The following is a 21632-nucleotide window of genomic DNA, read 5'->3' as shown; positions in this document are numbered from 1 at the left end:
GTGTTTGTTAGCCCACTTCATAAAGAGTCGAGCATTTCTAAAACCTTATTTAAATCCGCCGGTTCAAACCTTCCCAGTGAAGGGATTAACTCACGAGCTTCGTCCGCCGTCTTTGGCTGAAGCGTGCCAAGTGCTACCACCTCAAACATTTTCATAGCCTCCTCCTCCGCTGTGTCGAGGAACTCATCTGATTCCGGTGGAAGAGTGGCAAATCCATCCTCTCCCACTACAAAATTCCCCAGGTGGGCATTCATTTGCTGGCGATTATTTTTGTTAACTAGTCGCAACCTCGTCTCCATTACTCGTTGCACCCGGCACTCATCTGCACATGTTTCCTGCATGAGTTCCACTTGCCTGCATGTCTTTTCAATTAGACGTGAGGCGGGATGATCGAGTGACGTGTCCCGCCGGCCGCGAAGGAGTTGAACAACAACTGGTAACGTAAGCGGCTCTGCACTGTTAAAAGGCTCACCGAGGTCACCATCCACATATCTCTCACTACTCATTCCGCAGTTTTCCCCTCACACGTGACTTCACTTCTCTCTTGGGTGTTATATAAATGTAAATAAAGATATATATATATATATATATATATTGCTTATTTTCTTCTGGGAGCTACCGAAGGGAGGGGAAAATACCACCCAAATCGGCTCGCCCCCGTGTGGCAGCTGAGGTTTAAACGAATAAACGTGCAAAACAATCCAGTAAATGTAATACGTCAACCGCACAACAACTACGGTAGAAAATCAGGTGGAAATACAAGTGACACTTAAACAAAAGGGAAAAAGAAAAGGGATGTTAACTTAGTTACGGGTGAGCACAAACAAAAAAAAGTGTTGAAAGTTTCAGAGCTGCTAAAAGGGAAATAAATAAAAAGGATGAAAAAAGATACGAAGAAAAAAAAGCAAAGAAGATCAAAAAGGAAATAACAAAAGTACAAGAAAAATATAATATAAACACTCTTCCAAAACACATGTCCATTTTAGTCAAGGCTGCGAACATATTCCCTCTTCTAATTGACGGAAGTATGTTGGATGAAAGGTAGCGAGGAGGAAAAGATTCACCACGACCCACAGGAACGATTCAAAAGGAAGGCAACATATGCCCCGTCCTAACTTCACAACTGTTCATTATGTCACATGAGCCTTCCCCCCTGAGCGAAATTTCCTCTTCTTCTGTGGAGCTCGGACGGTAAATTGCATGGACTTCCCTTCTATCATTAAATCTAGAAAGCGAGACTGCTGCCTCTCAAGTTGATCTTCCACCAACACAAGTCCGCTCTGACGTCTCTTCACATCCCCCAAGCGGCGTAAGCTCAACAAACACCTCGATGCATTTCCACCCATCGGTGACGGCGCTATATTTGAGCCCAGAGAGGAGGATCGCGTTGCTCCGTACAACTTTCCTTGTTCCAAATGATGTAAACTTTTCGACATCCTTCCTTTGCAGTCGCTATTGATTCTATGAAATAAATTGGCTGTTGACCCACCAAATTCACTTGTATTGCTTTCCGCTTTATAAACACTCACACTAGGGGTTTCTGGACCTTGTCTTCGGAGTGATGGGGGATCAAGATGGTAACTTACATTGCTGTTCGTTACTCCTGAGTAAAAACCACGAGCGTGAGTGATTGCATTCTCAAACTTTCCACGGTACCTTGAGTGTGCGGCGTCAATGGGACTACTAAGTAACCGGGAAACGTAACGTCGCGCATACGACCGACGCTTGCTGTCAGGAGTGCACGAAGTAATTGTCAACGGTATATTCTCAGTGTATTGAATAACACGTTTCGCTACCGTATGACCTCCGTTTCGCGAATAAGTGGGGGCCATGTCATCATCTCCAACGGAAGATGGCGCACGAAACTTTGATATCGGGATCACCGCCTCTTCCAGTTTGGGAGGCGTGTGGGGAACCAATGATGGTTCCGCTGAAGCCCTTCTTCCTTTCCTTTGTACGGCTTGTGTGCCTGGTGGAGGGGTCCGGGGGCGCCGTTGAATGGGTTTTCGACCCTGAGTTTTTGCTTCTACACGCTTTTCAGAGTTTGAGTTGACTTTTTGCATCGGGGCTTGGGGAGGGGCCTCCTCGCTACCGCTGATTTCACAAAGAAGAGAGAGATTTGGAAACTCGCTGCGGGAGCTACCACAACCGTTCATCATAAAAGCCAACGTGCTCGTCAGTGCAAGTGGTGGCACGGGTCCACCAACATTCGGTTTGGAAACGGTAACGGAAGCATTCGCCGCTTGTGTCTGATGTTGTGTCTTGTCCTTAGAACCGCGCTGAGCGGCAACATTTGATCTTTTCTTTGCCGTCGACACTCCTCCCTCAACACCGCTTTCTTTTTGTGTCGCGGTTCCTTCATCTAAAGATGCACCACTTCCTTTCTCCTTGTCTTTAATGGATGCCTCTAAAACATTTCCAGCCGGACCCTCACTTGGTGCCTCCCTTTCCTTTTGTTCATCATTCAGCAACCGTGACAGTAGAAGAAGCGATGTGAGATCAGTTTTGTCTTCGCTGCAGTCAATCAAAAAACTTAACATCGCTTCTTTGATGGTAATGGAAAATAAAATGCGACACTAAGAAGGAAAGCAGGATACAGCACGTATCCTGTAATTCCCGCACCACACATACATGCGTAGCAGTGGTATAGATAAAGAGTAAGTGGTGGGGGGAAAAATAAAGAAAGGAAGAAAGAGAAGTTAAGAATAAAAAGATGTTTCGGTACAGATGAGAACAGTTTGACAAGTAGGCAAAGTGTAGCCATGTAAAGGTAATTGCTACATGACAGAAGAAGGGGAGGGATAAACGCCAACAACCATAAAAACAGTAATAAAAAAAAACATATTGACACGCTCCACCAAAAAGAAAGTGCAAGTGAATCACCACCACCACCACCACCACCACTCTCTTTTTTATTTTTTTCATGGTTATGTGTACCGCATGCAGTACAGTAACCATATACATCTTATTTTCTTCATTTTCTTCACTCCTCTCTCTCCTCCCTCTTGCAAAGTGTATCTCCTTTTGGAGAAATATGTGACAAATAATAACAATAAACGGAACACAAACATCCACTGATACGAAGTCGTAAACCAAATATTTCTATGACAACCGTGAGAAACAAACATCTGCAAAGAATTTTCGGAGAAGGATTTCCTCCATTCCCTATTCCGTATCATTTATCTGTTTTTTTCCCCCTTTCTCTGTACGTTCGTTTGTTGCTCTCTTCACGCTCCTGTTGCAATACATCAACACACAAAAAGACACGCACATAAACAAAAATAAATAAATGAAGCAATAAATATATATATATATATATGTAGATGTAGATGTAGATGTATAAATATATGCCATCTAGGACTTCCTCCCTTAACTGCATTAATAATAATAATAATAATAATAATAATAATAATCCCTTCACTCTCCCATTTCCTTTCTTTCTTGACTTTTTCCTTTTTTTTCTTCTTTCTTTCTTTCTTTTCTTTCCCTTTACTTTATTTACCCCACTTTTCCTACATATAAAAGAGAGAGAAAAAAAAAGAAAGAAAGACATCAACTTTAATATCCTTAAGACTTACACAATAGAAATGCATACACCACAATTCCCCTATTTGGTTTGAAATGAAGCCCAATCACCGCTTCTCATCGCAGTATAAAACAAGCAAAACATATTGAAAAAGGAAGAGAAAAGGAAAAAACATATATATATAATATATATAATATTTATAATACTATAATCCTTTTTCCCTCTTTTTTTTCTCCTCCTTCTTTCCTTCTACTTTATTTTTTTCTTATATTTTTATTTTATTTTATTTTGCAAAAAGAGGGGAAGTGGCATATGAACAAAGCAAACACAGACGCACATAAAGGCAAATAGGAACTAAAAGTGGAGAGTAGCAAAGTAATAAAAAAAAAAGAGGGGGAAAAAACGAAGAAAAGGGAAGGAAGTATAAAAACGGAGGAGAATAAATTAAAATAAAATTTAGTAAAAGGCATAATGGAAGGAAAGAGAAAGAAAGAAAGAGAGATAAATAAATAAAGAGAGGATGGGGGTAAATAAATACGAAAAAAAAAAAAGAAAGAAAGACGCAACGGAACCATAACACATCAAAAAGAGGGGTACTGTAATAAGAAGACACACACACAAAAAAAAAAGAAGAAAATAGGAGGAATTAAGTCTTTTTTTCTTTCTTTTTTTCCTTTTATTTTCTCTTCATTGATCAAATGAATTATATTTGATCACAGCGAAAACTGCCACCGGTTGGTATCACAATCAAACGCACACACACGCAAAATAAAAAAAAAGGTGAATTGAATTGGAGACGTTATAAAGTCGTAAGAAACGCAAAATAAAAAAAATGTTAAAAGGAATAGTACCAATCACAACAACAATAATGATTATGATTGTAATCACTCAGTTGTGCATTGCGTAAAAATCTAATAATAACAATAATGACAACAACAACACTCGCAACAACAATAATAATAATAATAATATTATTAATAAGCACATCGCTTCACTTCATTGTCGTCACTAAATAATCCCCGCCTCTCAGCCCCTTCTCCCTACTCAAAAAAAAAAAAAACAACAGAATCCACTATATTTCGCACACACTATTTACTTTCTGAAGCGCCACGAGACAAACAGCAGCGACAAAAATATAACCAATACATTTTAATTTTTTTTTTTTGTAAAAAAAAAAAACATAAAAAAGAAGTGAAAAAAAAATGGAAGAAGGGAGAAGGAAATAAAGGTAAAAAGATAATTTTTTTTTTAGACAAAAAAGAATGGGGAGGGGGGAAAAGGACCAAAAAAAAAAAAAATGAAGGTCAACGCCTCGTGACCCATCGCTCTGTCGCTAACACAAGCGGTGAAAAGTTGAATGAGTAAAAGTAAAAGTAAACAACAGAGAGGAGTACGACAAATGATCAAAAAAAAATTTTCATAAGAACAACACATAAACTCAAAGCAACTATTAAAAACAAACCAATTAAATGGCAGCGACCCCAATCAATTACCATCGCAATCAAACATAAATATATATATATATTTTTTCCCCTCCACCTCTTTCCCTCCTCCTTTCCTTAACGCCTCCTCCAATATAATTTAAATTATAAAAAAAAAAGTAAAGAAACAACGACAACACAACAATAACTTCACGCAACAGTTTCGCACTCCAACTTGTTGCATGGCTGCAAAAGAAAAAAAACGCCTTGCCCCTAACAAATAAATGTAACTTCGTTTACGCAGTTACATGTATACATATATATATATATATATATATATATATATATATATTCTATATGCTCATCTGTTCAACTAAAATGAATGGAGAAGCACACAAAACAGGATATTTTAAAAAAAAAAAGTAAAAAAGAGGAAGAACCTCACTTCAGAAGTTCTTTGCAAACAAAACCTCCTTCACCTCTTCCTTTTCTTCCGTTTTTTTTTTCTGTGAACCTCGTCGCCACACCTTTCCCCTCACCTCCAATATTCAATCGCCTAATTAATTACTTAACGAACAGTTATTTTATATTTTCTTTTACTCATAACGAGAAAAGAAATAAAAAAAAGACACACACAGATACGCACAAAGGTGGAAAAAGCGGTCGCGCCACCATTCACTCTTTTTTTATTTTGTTTGAAATCTTCATATTCCTTTACATTCCTTCCCTTAACCACATTTTTTTTTCGTATAAATATATATATAAATAAATAAATATATATATATATATATAAACAAAACGAAACAGAAGAGAAGAGAAGAGAACACAAAATTTTCAAAAACACAACCCAACACAACACAACGGAATTAAAAAGAAGAAAAAAGAACTGAAATATTTTTATATTTCAACTATACAACCTCTCACCATACGCTTCACTTCATCGCCCAAATATCATTTTTCCACATTAAACATTGCAGGAGCATCAGTCAAACAAAACATACATAAACACAAATATATATATATATATATATACTTAATATACCTAAGTTGGTGCATGCATATGTGTACAAGCATATTCATAGCAAAGCTGACGAGCAGAGAAATGAGTAATAAGCATAATGAACACAAAAAGAAGGCAACTGCAGCACAGAAAGTCACACAATGAAGGAAAAATAATCAACAAAAAAACAAACACAAATACGCACACATACGTACCTATCAACAAGGGAATTTCGGCTACAATAATAACAACAATAATAATAATAATGGTAATAATAATAATAATAAAGTAGCCGCAACACTGAAACAAATAAACAACAAAAGAAGTTGTTGTTGTTGTTGTTGTTGTTGTTGTTGTTTTTCTTTAAGTCACGTTATTTCTACTTTTTCTCATTCCTCTACACGCGCACAACAAAACGAAAGAAGAAAGAGGGGGAAAAAAAAACACCGCAGCAACAATTAACGTCTCGGGGACAACCAACGGGAAAGAAACACACACACACACAAAAGAGGCTGTGTAGTAATAACAAAAATTATTATTAGTACATCTCTTAAATTGCAAAGGCCACACACACGAAGAAGAAGAGGAAAGAGGAAAGAGGAAAGAGAGAGAAAAAAAAGAAAAGAAAAAAGAAATACACGAAAAAGAAAAAGAAAAAAAAGGTGAAATCAACCGGACTAAACAGCCGACGCAAACGGCAGTAACCAAAATAAATCTCCCCAAAACCAAAGACATCAGATGGGAAAAAGTGCCAAGGCAAAACATTAGAATGCACTGACAAAACCACCATATGGCAACCTGATTTCGCTTGTATTGTTTTGTTTTGTTTTTTTTTGTTGTTGCTGTTTTCTTGTGGGGGGGGGGGAGGAGGAGTTTTCCCAACCTCTTCCGTTTGTTTTTATTTCTTCAGTCTTTTCCTTCACTCCATCCCACATCATGCCCTTCATTTTTCCTCCACCACCTTTTTCTACTTCTTCCTTGCTTTTCTTTACGTCCTTTGAAGAAACAAATTTCACCAATATCATCACCTCCCTAAACTTTGTTTTACCAACACTCTTTTCCTCCTCCCCTTCCGTCAACGCACATGCGCATGCGCACACACACAAACAAGCACCATCAAATTTCACATCAACCAAAACTGGTAGACGAAAATTACGTAATAAAATTAAAGTAGGCAAAATAAAAATAAAAAAAGTGAAGTAAAAAAAAAAGAAAAAAGAAACTGTTTCACATGAGTCTATTCTGTGGTTAGCAGCGCCATCAAATGTTGGATCTTGTGAGTACCGTCCTGAAGGGGAGGCGGTTGTGGTGGCATCATCCCATGCATTACTCCGCCATCTCCATCATTCCCTAATAAACTTAACAACACACCCGATTTTATGCCTTCAGCAGTACAACCAACCGATGGTGCACCCGTGTTTATGCTAACGATACCGCTGCTCACTCGACTGTGCGCAACTTCTGCTCGGGGAAGAGGAGGAGGAGGAGGAGAAGTGAGTTCATCAGCTTCCGCTCCTCCACCCACCAACGCTCGCAACAGTTGGTTTTTCAGAGCTTCAGAAGACGCAGCGGCACTTGAGGTTCTGCTTCCACCAGTTATACCACCATTACCGTTATTGCTGGAGCATTGCTGAGGGCTGTTGTTATTCCCGATGTTGGGGCTGGTGTTTACGCTGATGAAACCACCACTGTTCATGCTGCTGTTGTTGTTGTTGTTGTTAATAGTGGCGCTGGGGACCGCATTGTTGTTGACACTCCGTTGCCGACCATTGGAAGCAAGGGATGACCACAACTGGCCCGAATTTGGTCTCAGTGCAGCAGTATTTAAATCACGACCCAAAGCCGGTTGATTAACACCACTGGTCTGCGATGGGGTTGGCGAGGCGGCGGTATTATTCAACATCAAATCCCACATTTGTACACCACCATCGCCCCAAATGACGGAAGCTCCGTTTGAATGGTTTAACGCCGCAACACTTGCCCACGTGTCTTCCCTTCGGGGCCCTGTTGGGCTTCGGGATGGTTGGTGGCGCGGAGCGCTCCCCCTGTTCAAACTATTGTTACCGCTGAAACTACTGCTATTTTGACTGTTCGCAGCCTTCTGCTTCACGAGCTCGCACTTGTCCTTTGGTCTCTGATTCAATTTGTCAAGATATGCAGCACTTAAAACAACACCCGCCGCCTGTCGTCTACCATCATCGTTAGGCTGCAACACATTCCACGCACCTCGGGGTTGAGTCGCAAGCTGCTGCAGCTGTTGCTGTTGTTGTTGTTGTTGCGGTTGATGTTGCGGTTGCGGTTGAGGATTATGAGTCTGCTGTTGGCTTCCGTAGTGGTTGTCAGGTCCAAGGGCCTCACGCCCCCAGGTTGTGTTGGTAGCACGTACGCCTGAAGGTGCAGAACTATTGTTTGCCGCGTAAAGTTGCCGATTGTTCTGTTGACTCCTAGGTGCAGGAATGAGTGTACCGTGGCTTGTTGTGTTTGTGGTGTTACTGTTAACCTTATGTTCTGCTGCACGGCCGGGATCAACCACGGCACCTTGTGGTTGTTGGTGTGGCAGCTGGGGCCGGTGTAAACATTTAGGTGAGACCGATTTCTCGGAATTGTCACGTGGGCCGGTTGAAGGCATTGGAATGGGTGTAAAAGCATTCATCACACCCACCATATTGGGCATAGGCATCTGGCTGTGATATGCCAGCACATGGGCATTACTACAAGCTCCTTGACTATTACATGTACCCTGCCTCCAATTCTGACACAATTTCAACGCCACCTCCGTCCCGTCATCTCGCCACAGCTGTAAAGCCGCTCTGCTACCATTCGTTGGGCTGATCTCGTCCTCACCTACCGAAATAACCCGAGTTGGAGAGAGCTGGACTGAAACACGACCCAACGATCCCGCTTGCTGGAAGAAACTCTTGGTAATGTCAATGTTCTTCCCACGCCCCTTTCCACGCCCCATTGCGTGAGAAGGTATGTTTTGTGGTGCGAATAATAAGTTTCAACGGAAGCAAAATGGAAACAAATTAAACAATATTGAAAAGAAAAAAAAAGAGGAAGGATAAGCTAAGTTCTTCCTCGCTTCTACTAATACCTTTATTTTGGATGTTCCCTCCTTCGCTACCGCTTTCTATGCCCACCACTTCGCTTCGCGTTTGTGTGTACTTCTGAACCTTTCTTATGCCGTAAAAACGTCTTACCCTATTGTGAAGAAGGGAAACAGGAGATGTAAAAGTGTGTAGCGGAATGAAAGAAGAATAAATAATAGGGAGCAAAGGCATCTAAAAGCGAAAAAATGCAGCAGCACGCCAAACAGCCCCCAGATGCCACTGAGTGGTAAAAAAAAAAAAAGAAACGGGTAAATTAAGAACGAACAAAACCTCCTCATAACCAAGCCGAACAGGTGCCAACAACACCAACAACAAGAGGAAGAAACGCAGCCCACCATAACATGGGATTTCATCTCTTAAAATTCCTCTTTCTTTCCACTTTCACTGCAGGCCAGTGACAAGTAAGAATGACAACGGGAAACACCGGGGGGGAAAAAAAAAAGAAAAAAGATAACGAATAAGGGACACACGTCGGATGTACCAAGACCATTATTTACAGGAGACAGACATGGGCGACAGGATATTTCAGACACAATCCCCAACAAAACCGATAAGTCAAACACAAGAGGCAAAAAAAAAACCCGCAAAACACGGCGGTAACCCTACCGTGACCCACCACCTGCTGTGGAAGAGATCCCGGAGAGTGAACCAGCATTGCGATGCGTACGCGATGATTCCACGCGGTGCCGCAGGCGACGTCCACTACTTAATGTTTTCTTCATAAGCGCCGCATCGCGCTCTACAACCTCCTTTCGGTTCACATATTCAACATTCAGGTGGCGGCGGATGCCAATCTTCGCGATGTCTGGATGGTTCACGCCGTACAGTCGATCGTACCGTGTTTCTGGCACTTCATTCATCCACGTCGGCGAGCGGTCATGTAAACCACGCGTATCGTCATAGTAAATGTCACCCCCACGGACGTCGTCATACCGCTCCTTATTTGTCGTTACGTAAAGCGTTTCTTCCAAGGGAGGCCGCTCCCACGCTGGCCTTTCATTGAAGAATACAGGAATCTCAGCCGTCGCCACGGCACCCTGCACGGCGTCGGGATCGTTGAAGTCACGCAGCGGCCCCACTTGTTTCGTTGTGCACTTCATCAGGTGAAGGTCGTATAACCATCCGTTACGTCGTCGGAACTCAATGAAGTCAAATTGTTTTACCGCACGACCCCATTCATAAAAGCGCGACCTATATGTTTGGAACTTACGTAACGAGTCCTCCACTTCATCCATCAATACACGCGACAGGTGCGTACGCGGGACACCTAACTCATCCATTTGTGCTAAAACGAGGGGGACTTTTTTCTTTTCCACTACGTTAATGTTGGCAAAACTCTGAAGCGGTTCACTCGTGGGGGTATTGGCGTGGTCCATGATGCTACGCAAGTACAGTTCAGCGGTCAGCGGGCTCGCTCGAGGCCAACGGCGATCTACAAGTTCCTGCCAAATGGCGTCACAGCAGTCGAACTGTCGCGCTTCACGGTGCCCCAACAAAAGGGCGTTAAAGCTTTCAACTGTTATGTGTTCACTGTGGTGGCTACGAAGAAAGGAGAGAATACTCTCTGCCTCCACCATGTTTCCCTGAAGTGAAAGAGCGAGCATAACAAGTTCGTAGGTGCTAATTGTCGGTGAGATACCCATCGAACCCATCCTGTCGTACACCGAGTCGGGGATGGCAGCCACGTGCGTGTAACCACAGGTGAGAAGCGTTCGCATAAGCGCATTAGTAATGTGGCTAGCTGCAGATGTCCCCTGCGGCAAGTAAGGAACAAACTGGCTCGGTTGTGTGCGTCCTCCACAATCCACCGCAAGAGAAGTAAGTGCTAAATCAAACCAACGGTACGCCTCTTGTGCTCGCTCCTCTCCGTTCTCGTCACCAAGTAGTTTGTAAGTCAGTGCCGGGTCACATTGTGCGTCACAGTGGAGAATCCGCTGGCCCAAACGAGGACACGCTAGTGCGTTGATGAGGAGTGCGTAATGACCTGCGTGGAGCGCTTTCTGGTGATGCAGTTCATCAACAATAGGTGTCGCCTGTTGATAGAGCCCATGTTGCGCCAAACGAACCGCCAAATCCAGTCGAACGTGTGGTGGTAGGGACTCCTGCTTCCGGTCCCCTGAGAGTTGCTCCAGGCGTTGCAGCACAGAAGCCCGTGAAATGTTAAATGATCGCATATGTGCCTCCCGTTCACGTTTGCGATGCAGCAAAATGAGGTGGCGCTGGCGTTTCGTTATGCCGCTGTAGTAGTACACCCCTTCCCACTGATTTTGTGGCTTCCGATGCGGAAGATTCGTCCGAATCATGTAGTACGACGGAACCGTCGTTTTGGCCACATTCTGAGAAAGCATCCCGACCTGACAAACAGAAACTGCGTGTTAATACATGTATATATATATATATATATATTACGTGTATACACAGAAAGAGTGAAAAGGTAACAAAACAAGGAGATATCGAAATTTTATTTGTAGAAACACTGGCATAGAGGAACGGTTAAACACACACAAACTTACTCTTGCCCCACGTGTGGAACCTTTTACACACACAGACACAGACACAGACCCCCCATTTCCCATAAAGTTTTCTCAGCTCCAACCGATCCTCAGGAAAAAAGCGAACCTCTTCTGGAAGTTGCGAGACAAGGGAACCTCCCTCCATGCACTGCTGCGGAGTTAAGCCTTATGATCACTATGAGCTTTCCGCCTCCTGACTACAGATGTCCTTCACTCGTTGCCAAAATCGATTTGTCAGGCGCCCACGTCGCATCCTCAGCCAAATAAGTGCAAGCAAGTACAAATTTTCACACCTGTGATTTCCTTAAATTCTAACAACCCATTGCACATCACTTAACCGATCCCCACCCCGCGGCACTTCACACGGAGCGACGGAAATGTGGGGTGCGAGGGAGTTGAACCAAATCAATAACGACAAAACGGGTAGTGACGCCACCGATAGGGCTCAGCCACACGCCTCAGTAACTTACCACCAACGATTCATCCACACCTTAAGCGAAGGAACAGCACAACACGATTCATTCGTCGTTGCATATACCTTCGTTACAAATCAAATAAGAGCAATATGCGGGTTGGTGAGCAGGGCCGCATATTATCGTGAATTGCCGACGCGATGCGTTTGCCGTATTTTGCGGTCGCCGCAGATTTACACGGACATGAGGAGCAACGGCCCATTGCATCCCCAACGCGGGTACTGGTGTGTGGCGGCGTATCATCCCCTCACCGGAAACAGATAGCGACGTGCGAACTTGATTCGTTACTACCACGGCAGCCCCTTCCTTAACTGCAAATGACTTCAACAAACTCCCCACAGATGCTACGGTAGTGGAAATTTCCCAACGGTTCATCTCCTCGCCCGAAGATCCACCAGCCACTACATCTGCAATGGAATCTACAACAACCACCCCAACATTGCCTAAAGATGAGAAGGCACTAGACAGCGTACCATCCGATAGCAGTCGTAACAACGCCCCAACTCCATCAACTGGTCGAATCCCCACACCGGCAACGACAGTTCGTTCCGTCACGAATTCATCAAGACGAGCCTTCAAAAGCTCCACGTCAATAGACGGTTGACGGGAAGCCGCGGCAAGGACCATCGCTTTTGCTCTATGAAGCGCCCCTGTTGCGAGTGGTCCAAGTCGGCTGGCAGGAACGCCCTCAGACACAATATAAAGAGCCGCCACCTTTTCAGTTGCAAAGCCACGCAAACTATCAATAAACGTGTTGTCACCAACACCATCGCCTGAGCTGATCAACAGCTCGGGTAAGTGATTCACAGCATACAGAGCACACTGTTGCCTAGCAACGCATTGGAATAAGCACTGTAATACAAGTTGTGTCTTTCCGCTTCCTGCTTCACCATGCACCTCCGTGAGAAGTCCAGCGCAAAACCCGCCTTCAAGAGCACCACCCGTGGCATTTGACGGGGTTCCTGCGAGCAGGCGGTCCACCAGTGAGCAGCCTGTTGGGAAGAAGTGAACTTTCCGGTTAGTTGGCTGCAAAGGTGCCAGCCCCTCCAATTTCACGGAATCATTTCCCCATGCAGCTGCAGTTGCCAGCATGTCCGACACACTCACTGATACCGAAGAAAAACCGCTACCGCGAGCCCTCACACTCCTCCCAGCAGCACCTGAGTTTTCAGATAGTTGTGACACATGTCGATCGCATAGCGCTTGTAGCACCTTATCTGTGAAGTTCTGCAAATCTCCAGGTTGAGGCAACGGCATATGTCGATGTGTATTCTCGACAGAACGTGTCATACGCCGCTGCACATGAGGTTGATCCACCATCAACCGCAGTAGTAAATCTGCAGCGGATACCAGATCTTCATCCTGACAATATTGCAGCAGTGCGGCGGTGAGCACACTATCGGTTGGATTCTCCCGCAGGCATGGAAGCGCATGGAAGAGCTCACTGGTGAGAGTTGTGGGAGCATTCACGCTAGCCATTCAACACGCTTTTCAAAAATGTAGCCAAAATTCGCGTCCCTTTTCAGGTCAATTCTGTGATCTTAAAAGTTGAATACCCCACCTACTCCACCAAACACGCGTAAAGACGCAATAAACCGTATACGTAACTGTCGCCCCTCCCCCTACTCGTGATTTGGGCACCTCCCGCACAATAGAGCGAAAGAGAAAAAAGGGAAGGTTAAATTCACTAAAGCGTGGGCTCCTTCAGCGACGCGTCCGCTGCAATATGCATTCACAAAAGGCGTCTCTTCTTTTTCTTTCTTTCTTTTTTCTTTTTCTTTATTTCGCACAGCGAGGCAACCTTGTTTTCTATGTAACGCCTCGGCTGGTTCTCCTTCTTCGCAACAACGGCTCCACCACGAAGAGTTGAGGACGCGGAGTAAATAAAGAGAGGTATGCTTTTTCCGTCTACAAGTGCTCCAAGGTGAAAAGAGAAGTAAGAACGGGAACAAAATGAGCAAACAAATTTTTTTTTAAAAAAAGATGTGCACGGCAACATAAGAAGCAAACACACATCAATACATTTATATTTCAATTCATTCACCTTTGCGAGCCGCAGTTCATTTTGTTTCATTAAAAAGGTTGAAAAAGGGGGGGAGGAGGGTAAAGAAAAGGGAACAAGAGGAAGCAAGGAAGGAAGGAAGGAAATTGGAACAAAAAAAATAGATGACAGCAGCTGCGCTAAGATACGGAATTTCTCATATGACCAAAGGGGTTCAGAATTATGTTGCACCGACCACAGATGTCAGCACGTGAGCATAACAGGATCGTGCGAAACGAAAAGGGAAAGTCATTAAACAAATAAAAAAAAGAAAAGAAAAACTTAAGTGTTTTCTTCCTTCTTTTTTTGTTTTTGTTTTATTGAAGTAATTGAGGAGTTGCGGGATGTTGCGGAGATGAGGAAACAAAAGCAATAAAAGGGGGGAAATAGTCTTCACCACAGAACACTCATAAAGACAACAACAACAACAAGGAGGGATTTTTTAAAAAAAAAAGCAGATGCCCATAATAACTCGCTCCCGCGTAGTTGATTCCGAGTTAATGTGAGACTGCCAACAATTCACTCATGGAAAATATGTATCGCACAATAACGAAGAGTCAAACATGTACAAATACTTTTATTTGTTTGCTTGTTTGTTTGTATATATGTACGTCTTAACATAAATATATGAATGAATATGTATCAATAAATAAATATATAAAAGTAGGAAACATCTACACGTCTTCGGGTGATTAATCAGTGGGGAACACAACAGTGCTGGAAAACATGTGTGTAAAAACATTTGAAACTCAAAGCCATGATGGAGAATTCATGTGGCGGAAGCTAAGAAGAAGATAAGAAACAAAGTAACGAAAGGCATCGACGGAACATTTTTTTTTTTAAAAAGCAAAATAAAAAATAGAGGAGAAATAATTAAGAAAAAAAGAAGATTGCAGTGCTGCGGCACTCCCGTGCCTCAACTCACGAGGTCCAAACAATTCCATCAATGAAATGACCTTCGCACCGTCACTCCGATTCTTTTGCTAATATCAAATCATGTTTCACTTCACTTTCGACGCCATTTCGTGTGGTTTCTCCTCTTACAAAATATTTCGATTCGCTATTCATTCTCCCACTTCAAGACTCCAGACGTTTTGTGTAGATATTTGTCTATTGTTACTTGACTCCCGTGTTGCATTTATTTCTTTTTTTTTAACCACAACATCACAATTCATACGAAAACATTATTTCATTTCTGCCCAAACACACACACACATATATATATGACCTCAAGTGTGTGTCTTCTCAAAGTAACAAAAGTTACTAGCAAAAAAGAAAAAAAGTTAAACAGTATCAAAGAGGAAACGACAACGAGCACACACAAAAAAAAGAAAAGAAAAGAATGGGTGTTAAAACAATAAGATCTAAAAATGAAATTCAAAAAGAAAAAAAGTTAAAACAAAAGAAACAATTCCCTCTCTCCTATGCTTGCACGAGTGTTCCTCATCATCAACAAAACAAAAAAAAAGAAACCGCTGATCATCACCGCAACTCAACAAAGTTTTTAAGTCCTCCTCTTCCTCCTCTCCCTTTTGTTTCTCCCTTCCGTTAATAATATATTTTCTTTACTTAAATGATTTATTGTGACATTCATCTTCTCTATTTTTTCTTTCTTTCCCTTTCATGTCATAAAACTGGTAGGTGACAAAAAAAAACAATGGTTAATGTATGATCGTATCAGATCGTAAATACGGGCACACACAACTAAATTTATATTATATATTATATATAATATATATATATATATATCCTGCCTTTTTTCCCCCATCTCTCTTTTATAATCTTTAAAACTTTCCTTTCCCTTTCCTTTTGTCTTTCCTTTTGCCTTGCTGTTCACTCTCACTTTCCTTCTATAATAATTTCTGCAACCCTCCCACCCTCCCCCCCAAACGTTATTATCCCTCATCCCAGCACACCTCACACACAAAAAAAAAAAAACAGAAAAAGAAAAAGAAGAAAATCGAAACCGCATGAAAGCAGCACTGCATTAAGGGGGAAAATGCTGCACCTGTGTGTTAAGGAAAACAACACAAGAAGATAGAGAGAGAGGGAAGAAAAAAAAATGAAGAAACGTCGCCCTTCCGGTTATTCCATCACCAAAGAACGGAAGGAACAACGGTGAAAAGGGTGGAAGGGTTAAAAAAAACAAAAACAAAAACAAGTGAGCACAAACAAGAAGAAAACCCCAATCAAAAAGGTAAATGAATGGACGGATCAAAAAGTATTCACGTCGTCTACATCTACGTCTACTAAATGTGGAAACTGATGAAAAATAAATAAATGAAATTAATAATAACAATAATATAGCAGTTAATCCCACTGGATATAGCTACGTTATTTCATCTCATTCTAATCAATACTAATGTAGGCCCCCTTCCTTCTTAAAGCACCGGCACTGCGCTTCGCATTGGAGACAGCTTCGGCTTTACCTTTGCATTATTGCAATTGCTCATGGGAGTGGTGTTGCTGTTTTGCGTTATGGAACAACTGGTGCATGGACTGCAGCCACTTCCGTCTATTACCTTCACAACACCATCCTCTACTGATAGGCGAAACCCCGCTGGTGCACCATTTTGTGGGAGGCTACGCGACGGTGAGCGAAATTTCGTAGCGGGAGTTGCGGTACTGTTGGAATTAGTGCCACGTTTGCCCTTCCACAACTGTGCCATTTGGCCTCTCAGTTCGTCCAGTGCGGCAGTTAATTTCTCCATTTCCACCACACGGCTCTTCAATTCCGCCTGATACGACTCCTCTCGAAACCGCTTCTCAGAAATCAAACACCCCCGCTCCTCGCGAAGTATTTCATTATCACGAAGTGCCTCCTCGAGGGCATTGGCGAGACCCTCGACTATGACCGGTTGGCTTGTGGCCTCACACTGTGATCCGTTGTGTTTCTTTCCCACCCTTGTTGTTGACTCCTTCAGTTTCATATTTAATACAGCAATGGCTTTGCGGGATTCGAACAGCTCCTGCATTAGCTGATCCTTCGTTAGACTTAGATCCTTGTACCGATGGAGGAGCGACGCAGACTCCGCCTGCTCGTACATGCGAACTTTTCTCGCAAGAAATGCTACGTCGCGCAGCAATTGGGCTCCCAGGCGGTTCCTTGTCCGGTTCTTTTCCCGTTCCTTGTTGAGTTCCTCCCGCATCCGCTCCACCTCAGCCAAAGAAGCCGCCAACTGCGATGACGATAAGTTAACATGTGCCGTCTGCGATACTTCCCCGTTTCCAGCATCCGTATCGACGCAACAGCGGTCAGCACGAATTTTACTGAGCTCGCTTTGCAGCAGTTCATTCTGCCGACGCGTCTCAAAGAATAGTTGCCGCCATTTACTGTCTCCTGGACTTTTGCTGCGTTCAACCACGGGATTAGCACCTCCTGACCATAGTTTCGTCGATGAGGTGGCATTGCTGCTACAACTACTACGGCGGCTAAGTCCAACACGTTGAGGAACCGCCAATGAGCACGCCGTGGAGAATGACGTCATGACGGGGGCGTATGAATTGGCACGCATGAAGTTACGGTTAAGCAGCCCCGCTTGCGCGTTGGCATTTGGCATACTGCACCTCCTCATTTCAGCAGCAGCAGCAGCAGCAGCAGCATTGGTAGTGGCAGCTGGAGTCCCTTGTGGAGCGGGTGCCTCCTCGCCTTGTTTTTTGTTGTGCAAGTCAAGCATGCGCTGCAGGTTTGCTTTCGTTGCGCTAAGGCTCGCTAACTCATTCTTTGTTTCCATGAGGCGACGCAATGCACTTGCCTTCTCACGGAGGAGCGTCTCCTTGGATTCATCCGCACGCTGCAGTTGTGCCCGCAGTGCCTCAGCCTCCTCCTCACGCTCCTCCATCATTTCTCTAACAGATTGCAGATCATCCACCGTTTCCCCAAGTACTACTTCCTGATCAAGCAGTTCATGAAGTAATTCTTCGCAACGAAGGAATTGTCTCAAAGCAAATTGTTTCAGATCTGCACGATTAAGTCGCGACAGCTCCTCGCTGATATGTACCACACCGTCCGCACCTCGCGCCATCGAGTCTTCTTCAAAAACTTTGGGAAGGCCGTTGATATATTCGCGCACAGCTTCTGCGGGGGAACATTTGTCATCAGAGACTCTAAGGGACACATCCTCTGAGTGGATGGAATTAGCGGAGGACATGAGGTGAAAACACAACTGAGGTAAATAGTTGTGAAGTGTAATTTCACTCTATATATATATGCAATGGAGTTTATATGGTTGATGAAATTTAATGATGACGTGGTCACCTGATCCACTGGTTCTTTTTGTTTTTTTTTTGTTTTTGCGTAACAACGCGAGGGAAAAGGGAAGGTGCGTTGCAAACTCCTCCTTTTCCAAGTGAATATTATTTATTCCCTTCCCCGTGTACACTCTTCTTTTTGGTTTGTTTGTTTGTTCGTTCGTTTCTCCTTCGTTTTTGTTAGCTTTCTAACAAAATTAGTATATATTTCGGTATTTGTGTACACGGATGTTTTATATTATAAGGTGTAATTTCTTTTCTTCTTTTCTTTTTTTTTGTCTTTTCTAAAAAAAGGGGTGATGGTGAACTTACTCATTCCACATGTAAAGAACAAAAAAAACAAGGGGGAAAAATAGGATGTGTTAAAACATGATGAATGAATTAATGAAGAGGGTTTTAAGCAAACAACAACAATTAGGAAGCACATAAAAGTAAAAGACGACACATACAAACACAGTTTCTCGTATGCGACAAATAGGAGGGAAAATGAAAAGTCTGAATGCTCAAATAAATGAGCTTTTTTTTTGCAAAAAATAAAATAGAAATGTGCCTGCGTATGGGAAGGAGAGAGAGAAAAGGAACAGGAGAGAAGTCGACAAAACTGTGCATAATTAAAATTTCCTTTTTTTCAAAAGAAAATAATAATAATAATAATAATAAATAGGTAAATCAAACAAACAAACAAAATACGATATTATATGATACGATATAACACAAAAACAGCAACTGATGTGACTTCTTCCATATTTATATCACCACCATAACCAAAATTCTCAGCATCCGCATCATATTTTTCCCCACACACCTCTTCCGCCTCCCAACATGCTGCAAATGTACGGGCAATTAAGTTATATAATTTAAGATGCAATTAAGCATCATAAGCAATGAGAAAAGCAACAAAACGGAGGAAAGAGAAAAAGAAAAAAAAATTGTAACATGAAAGAAGACCAACACTTTACACATATCCACATAAACACGGGTGCATATATATATATATATATATATATATATATATATATATTTATATATTTATTTAACGCCATACAAAAAGGAGGGAACAGTACATAATTTCAACGATTTCACGTAAGTAAAAAAGATAAAGAAAAGGGAAAAAAGAGAAAAACAAAAAGAAAAAGAAAAAGGGAATAAATTAGGAAAATACGCACAACAATTGCGGGTACGCAGAAGGGATATGGTGATACCTATGAAACATTTTTTTTAAAAAAAAAGAAGGGAAAAAGAAAGTGGAGAGTGAAGGACTAAAGCAAACTGAATTAAATAAAGAGGGACAAACCATAGCGTCATCAAGAAATGCCATCATGGATACGCAGTCAAATGCTGAAAAAGTGAAAAAAAAAAGTAAAAAGTTCCCAACCTCATCTCCCTTCATGCATTTCTTTGCTTTATACCCGTATTCGTTGTTCCCCCTCTCCGCAATGGCAACACCTGCTAAGCAATAAAGTTAATAAAATAATACGTTCCCTCGTGCATTTGCATATATATATATATATATATATATATGTGTGTCTATGTGCTTAGGTGAGATGGAAAACTGAATGAAAACAATAACTATTGTTATCATTAAAAGTCGGAACTATTGCAAGAAAAAGAAGGGAAAACTCCGGCAGCGTCCGCATCCTTCCATATAAACACGAACAACATAAACTTCGAAAAAAGAAAAACCGTTTGCTCAACTACTACGAATCTGCGTCCTTTACATCTTCCCACTCACTTCCAACACTATCGTCGCTTCCGTCAACATCACAATTCTCGACCTTTACACCACTGACAGCGCCATCCTCCTCTAAAATAGATTTTGTTTCCCCACCCCCCATTTGGTCGTAAAACATATACTGCGAATCCCCAGTACAGTCTGTAATATAGAGCCAACCATCATCTTCCTCCAATATTTTAAGTGGCCGAGTTGGATTGTAACAATGTTGCGCCATTTGTTGTTGCTTCTTCTCGGGTCCCTCGTCTCGTAAAGCGTAAGGCACAAGTCCACCACCAAAAGATCCAACAATACATCCAATTACGGTTCCAATACCCGGAAGAATAAAACCACCAACAACTGCCCCGACACCTCCACCCGCTACAGACACGCCAGCGGATGCGAGAATCGTAACAACATCATGACAATATTGTTGGAGAGACAACTTTGAAAAACTCGAGTCCGTGATGGCTCGCCGCAACAACACAAAACTTCGACCGCCAATTTGCACAACAACGGCAGCGGCGGTGGAGGCGATTCCGCCATGAAGTGCCACTGCCGTCACCTGCCGCACGAGGGGTTGCCCTGCTAAACGTGACATTATATTTGTGGTAGTACCACTTACTGAACCTGAAGCATTTCGCCCAATAATCCACAGCACTTTTTCCACTGGCCATGCAATGAGTACAGGGCGACGAAGCGAAAGGTATGAAACTACATAATAAAAAGCCTCCCGCTGCACACGGCTGCTAAGGGAAACATTGGAAGCGATACCTTCACCTAAGAGACGTGGTGAGAGCGCCACGCAAAGTTTTCTGGATGCAACTGATGAGATGGCGGCACGGCCAACACGTATTACAATAAGGCATGGTTGAAGTGGATAAAAGAGAGGTGACCATGGCTCATCACACCGCTTGTTTCCTCTGTTGATAAGCCTCAACATGCCACTACAAAAAAAAATATATACCTACTTTACACTAACCTTGCTCTACACTATTATATATATATATATATTTATATTTATATTGTACAAATATATGTGTAAGAGGATGTGCGTAAACACTTCCCTGCTTCTCACTTCCCAGGGCTCACTTCCAGACCGTTATAACAAGCAAAGAAATCTAAAGTAAATCAACATAAAAAAATAAAAAAATAAAAGGAAAAATAAAGAAAAAATGGGATGTAAAATTATGAAACAACAGTAATCACAATCATGACCATGCGAGATAACAAATTTTTTTTTTAAAGAGATTTTTTTATAAAAAAAAGTGAAAAGGCAAGAATTAGCGACACTCACTCGTGAAAAAAAAAAGGTTAGGAATGAATCTACGTGCCACCATCCGAACCTGAAGTGGGATGGTATTTTACCGAAAAGAGGGGTAATGGAAAGAAAAAAAGAGGGGGCCTGTTGGTGACGACTCCGTGCAAGTGACAAAAATGAAAAAAAAACAATAAAAATTAAGGGGAAAATTAATTAAAATCATGTCGCAAACGTACACCAAATCTAGCGGCAAGTGAGTTACCATGGCATGCTGATGAAGAAAAAAGAAGAAGGGACCAAAAACACTGGGCCGCAAAAGAAAAAA

The 21632-nt window shown here is 42.3% G+C and overlaps 11 protein-coding genes across 11 annotated transcripts; 1 reads left to right on the top strand and 10 right to left on the bottom strand.

The window, feature by feature from the left end:
* Nucleotides 1-17: 17 nt before the first annotated feature.
* Nucleotides 18-506, bottom strand: TbgDal_III5970 (hypothetical protein, conserved; the record flags this gene model as incomplete). Its single annotated transcript, XM_011774243.1, has 1 exon — nt 18-506. The coding sequence occupies one exon, from the start codon at nt 504-506 to the stop codon at nt 18-20; it is 489 nt and encodes a 162-aa protein (XP_011772545.1).
* A 624-nt stretch (nt 507-1130) lies between these two features.
* On the bottom strand, nt 1131-2540 carry TbgDal_III5960 (hypothetical protein, conserved; the record flags this gene model as incomplete). The annotated part of the gene is made up of 1 exon (XM_011774242.1): nt 1131-2540. One exon carries the CDS (start codon nt 2538-2540, stop codon nt 1131-1133), a length of 1410 nt encoding a protein of 469 aa, XP_011772544.1.
* A 635-nt stretch (nt 2541-3175) lies between these two features.
* Nucleotides 3176-3553, bottom strand: TbgDal_III5950 (hypothetical protein, unlikely; the record flags this gene model as incomplete). Its single annotated transcript, XM_011774241.1, has 1 exon — nt 3176-3553. One exon carries the CDS (start codon nt 3551-3553, stop codon nt 3176-3178), a length of 378 nt encoding a protein of 125 aa, XP_011772543.1.
* Nucleotides 3554-5329: 1776 nt separating this feature from the next.
* Nucleotides 5330-5716, top strand: TbgDal_III5940 (hypothetical protein, unlikely; the record flags this gene model as incomplete). Its single annotated transcript, XM_011774240.1, has 1 exon — nt 5330-5716. One exon carries the CDS (start codon nt 5330-5332, stop codon nt 5714-5716), a length of 387 nt encoding a protein of 128 aa, XP_011772542.1.
* A 594-nt stretch (nt 5717-6310) lies between these two features.
* Nucleotides 6311-6712, bottom strand: TbgDal_III5930 (hypothetical protein, unlikely; the record flags this gene model as incomplete). Its single annotated transcript, XM_011774239.1, has 1 exon — nt 6311-6712. The coding sequence occupies one exon, from the start codon at nt 6710-6712 to the stop codon at nt 6311-6313; it is 402 nt and encodes a 133-aa protein (XP_011772541.1).
* Nucleotides 6713-7184: 472 nt separating this feature from the next.
* On the bottom strand, nt 7185-8909 carry TbgDal_III5920 (hypothetical protein, conserved; the record flags this gene model as incomplete). The annotated part of the gene is made up of 1 exon (XM_011774238.1): nt 7185-8909. One exon carries the CDS (start codon nt 8907-8909, stop codon nt 7185-7187), a length of 1725 nt encoding a protein of 574 aa, XP_011772540.1.
* Nucleotides 8910-9659: 750 nt separating this feature from the next.
* Nucleotides 9660-11405, bottom strand: TbgDal_III5910 (hypothetical protein, conserved; the record flags this gene model as incomplete). The annotated part of the gene is made up of 1 exon (XM_011774237.1): nt 9660-11405. One exon carries the CDS (start codon nt 11403-11405, stop codon nt 9660-9662), a length of 1746 nt encoding a protein of 581 aa, XP_011772539.1.
* A 683-nt stretch (nt 11406-12088) lies between these two features.
* On the bottom strand, nt 12089-13522 carry TbgDal_III5900 (DNA repair protein, putative; the record flags this gene model as incomplete). Its single annotated transcript, XM_011774236.1, has 1 exon — nt 12089-13522. The coding sequence occupies one exon, from the start codon at nt 13520-13522 to the stop codon at nt 12089-12091; it is 1434 nt and encodes a 477-aa protein (XP_011772538.1).
* Nucleotides 13523-15705: 2183 nt separating this feature from the next.
* Nucleotides 15706-16056, bottom strand: TbgDal_III5890 (hypothetical protein, unlikely; the record flags this gene model as incomplete). The annotated part of the gene is made up of 1 exon (XM_011774235.1): nt 15706-16056. The coding sequence occupies one exon, from the start codon at nt 16054-16056 to the stop codon at nt 15706-15708; it is 351 nt and encodes a 116-aa protein (XP_011772537.1).
* Nucleotides 16057-16465: 409 nt separating this feature from the next.
* TbgDal_III5880 (hypothetical protein, conserved) lies at nt 16466-18235 on the bottom strand (the record flags this gene model as incomplete). The annotated part of the gene is made up of 1 exon (XM_011774234.1): nt 16466-18235. The coding sequence occupies one exon, from the start codon at nt 18233-18235 to the stop codon at nt 16466-16468; it is 1770 nt and encodes a 589-aa protein (XP_011772536.1).
* Nucleotides 18236-20032: 1797 nt separating this feature from the next.
* Nucleotides 20033-20989, bottom strand: TbgDal_III5870 (hypothetical protein, conserved; the record flags this gene model as incomplete). The annotated part of the gene is made up of 1 exon (XM_011774233.1): nt 20033-20989. The coding sequence occupies one exon, from the start codon at nt 20987-20989 to the stop codon at nt 20033-20035; it is 957 nt and encodes a 318-aa protein (XP_011772535.1).
* Between the last annotated feature and the right edge of the window lie 643 nt (nt 20990-21632).

This window comes from Trypanosoma brucei, chromosome 3, assembly GCF_000210295.1.
Source record: "Trypanosoma brucei gambiense DAL972 chromosome 3, complete sequence".
Classification (NCBI taxonomy): domain Eukaryota; phylum Euglenozoa; class Kinetoplastea; order Trypanosomatida; family Trypanosomatidae; genus Trypanosoma; species Trypanosoma brucei.
Note: the sequence above shows the minus strand (reverse complement) of the source record. Positions and strands in the feature narration are given on the sequence as shown.